General features: G+C 34.5%; 1 protein-coding gene across 6 annotated transcripts in view; it reads left to right on the top strand.

Moving 5' to 3' along the window:
• The window catches only part of LOC111639799 (guanine nucleotide exchange factor VAV2-like), a 155,144-nt gene extending 154,370 nt beyond the window's left edge, over window positions 1-774 (top strand). For all 6 annotated transcript variants that reach the window (XM_023385749.1, XM_023385748.1, XM_023385747.1 and 3 more), the window contains one exon: window positions 619-774. In XM_023385749.1, the coding sequence (XP_023241517.1) occupies window positions 619-738 (120 nt within the window). In that variant the 3' untranslated portion in view covers window positions 739-774. The remainder of the gene's footprint in view (window positions 1-618) is intronic.
• Window positions 775-1,848: the final 1,074 nt, after the last annotated feature.

The raw sequence follows: 1,848 nt of genomic DNA, 5'->3' as shown, positions 1-1,848 counted from the left end.
AGCCTATTTTTCGAACGTGAGCCTCTGCCTAACCCACGAACGCGGACCTTGTTAACCCGGGCGACGTCCGAGCCGGTATCACACTTTGATCTGGTTACTACCATTATGATTATCTCCACATAATGTGGGTGTGTGGTCACTCTTAGCTTCATTTCTCCCCATAGACCTTACTGGCATGGGTGTCCCTACCAGGAGCTTGTGCTCCAGCCTGCATTGCCCTATGGTTCAGTGAAGTTACTGGGCTCTCCCACCACGACCAGGTGGTGACCACGGGAGAGTTATTATTATTATTATTATTATTATTATTATTATTATTATAAATCTTGCATGAATGTTTCATGGATAAGCATCATATCTCATGTATATGTTTTTTAAATTAATAGAGTTTATGTAAATAATTAACTACATATATATATATAATATATTATATTTATTATACATTACTATGTATTACAATATTTAACAGAAGTTCTAATGTGTAATCCTCATTACATACATAATGTTATACAAATATGTCACTGTATGCCTTATAACACTACTAATTCAGACATTTCTGATTAATCTGAATTAGCCATACTTTACTATACACTTGAAATTTTTTAAATAATAATTTTTTAGGATCCAAAACGTTCTTCTTATGAAGATCCATATCCTACATGGAAGAGTAATCCTGTGCCCCATCATATAAATCCGCACGAAGGCTATGTTAATTTAAATTTAGAAGAATATCCATGGTAGGTTTTAACATAAGTAAAATTACGTCTATAACTATTAACTTCTCAAATGATTCAAAATATTTCACTAGAATATTTTGAATTATTGTAAACAGTTTGATTCAATTTATTTTAATTTGATATGTAAATATGAATTGAATAAAATGTATGTTTGAGAAAAATAAAAATTAAATAGGGAAAAAGTTTTTGTTTTTAAATACAGTAGATCCCCCTATAAAAGCGTTTCCTATAGTTATGATTCCTATAAAAATTGTGGCATTATCCGTAAACAACGGTAAAAATAACTCCTATAATACGTTGGGATTAGCCGGGGTTACGGAGTAGATAGTACTCGTGCAACACGNATACTCAAAGATACAACACTCACAAATGACACATGCAGAAAATGTCACATCATGCCAGAAACTATACAACACATTACTTCTGGGTGCAAGCTCTTGGCACAGACAGATTATTTACACAGACATAATCAAGTAGCAAGTATAGTACACCAAGAGCTTGTAAAGAAACACAAATTGGCAGACATCCACGAACCATACTACAAGTATATACCACAAACAGTATTGGAAAACAACACGCACAAAATATACTGACAGAACCATAATCACAGATAAAACAATTTACCACAACAGACCAGACATCACACTCATTGACAAACACAATAAAATCACATACATTTGTGACCAGAGGGTCAGCACTTGTTCAGGACTGTGTTTTCAGGATAGACACAGAAACCTTAACAGCTACAACTTTGAAAGTTGCGCCAGCGAGTCACATGCGCAAGTGACCAGATTCAGGATGGAGGGGTGTTGAGAGACGGCGGATCGGAAAATGTGCACACTACTACTTAATTAAAATGGAAAATACTCATTTATTTATATAAATATTTACACATACACACAACGTAACAGAATTCTGTTTAGTTTTCTACTAGCAAATTAAATTGTCTATAGCTATATAGTGTCACCTGAGGTTAATGGATTTATGGCTGAGAGAGAGTGAGAGCTTACAATATTACAAATGAGGCAAAATATCTGGATTGGCAGCTTGAATGTTGTGTTGTTGATCAAAGATCGTAGAGGTGGCAATGTCTCAGTCTCTGTTTGTTTCTGGT

The sequence above is a fragment of the Centruroides sculpturatus genome, unplaced genomic scaffold (genome assembly GCF_000671375.1).
Source record: "Centruroides sculpturatus isolate CEXI.00-Female unplaced genomic scaffold, Cexi_2.0 scaffold668, whole genome shotgun sequence".
Classification (NCBI taxonomy): domain Eukaryota; kingdom Metazoa; phylum Arthropoda; class Arachnida; order Scorpiones; family Buthidae; genus Centruroides; species Centruroides sculpturatus.
This window is presented reverse-complemented; position numbering and strand designations above follow the sequence as displayed.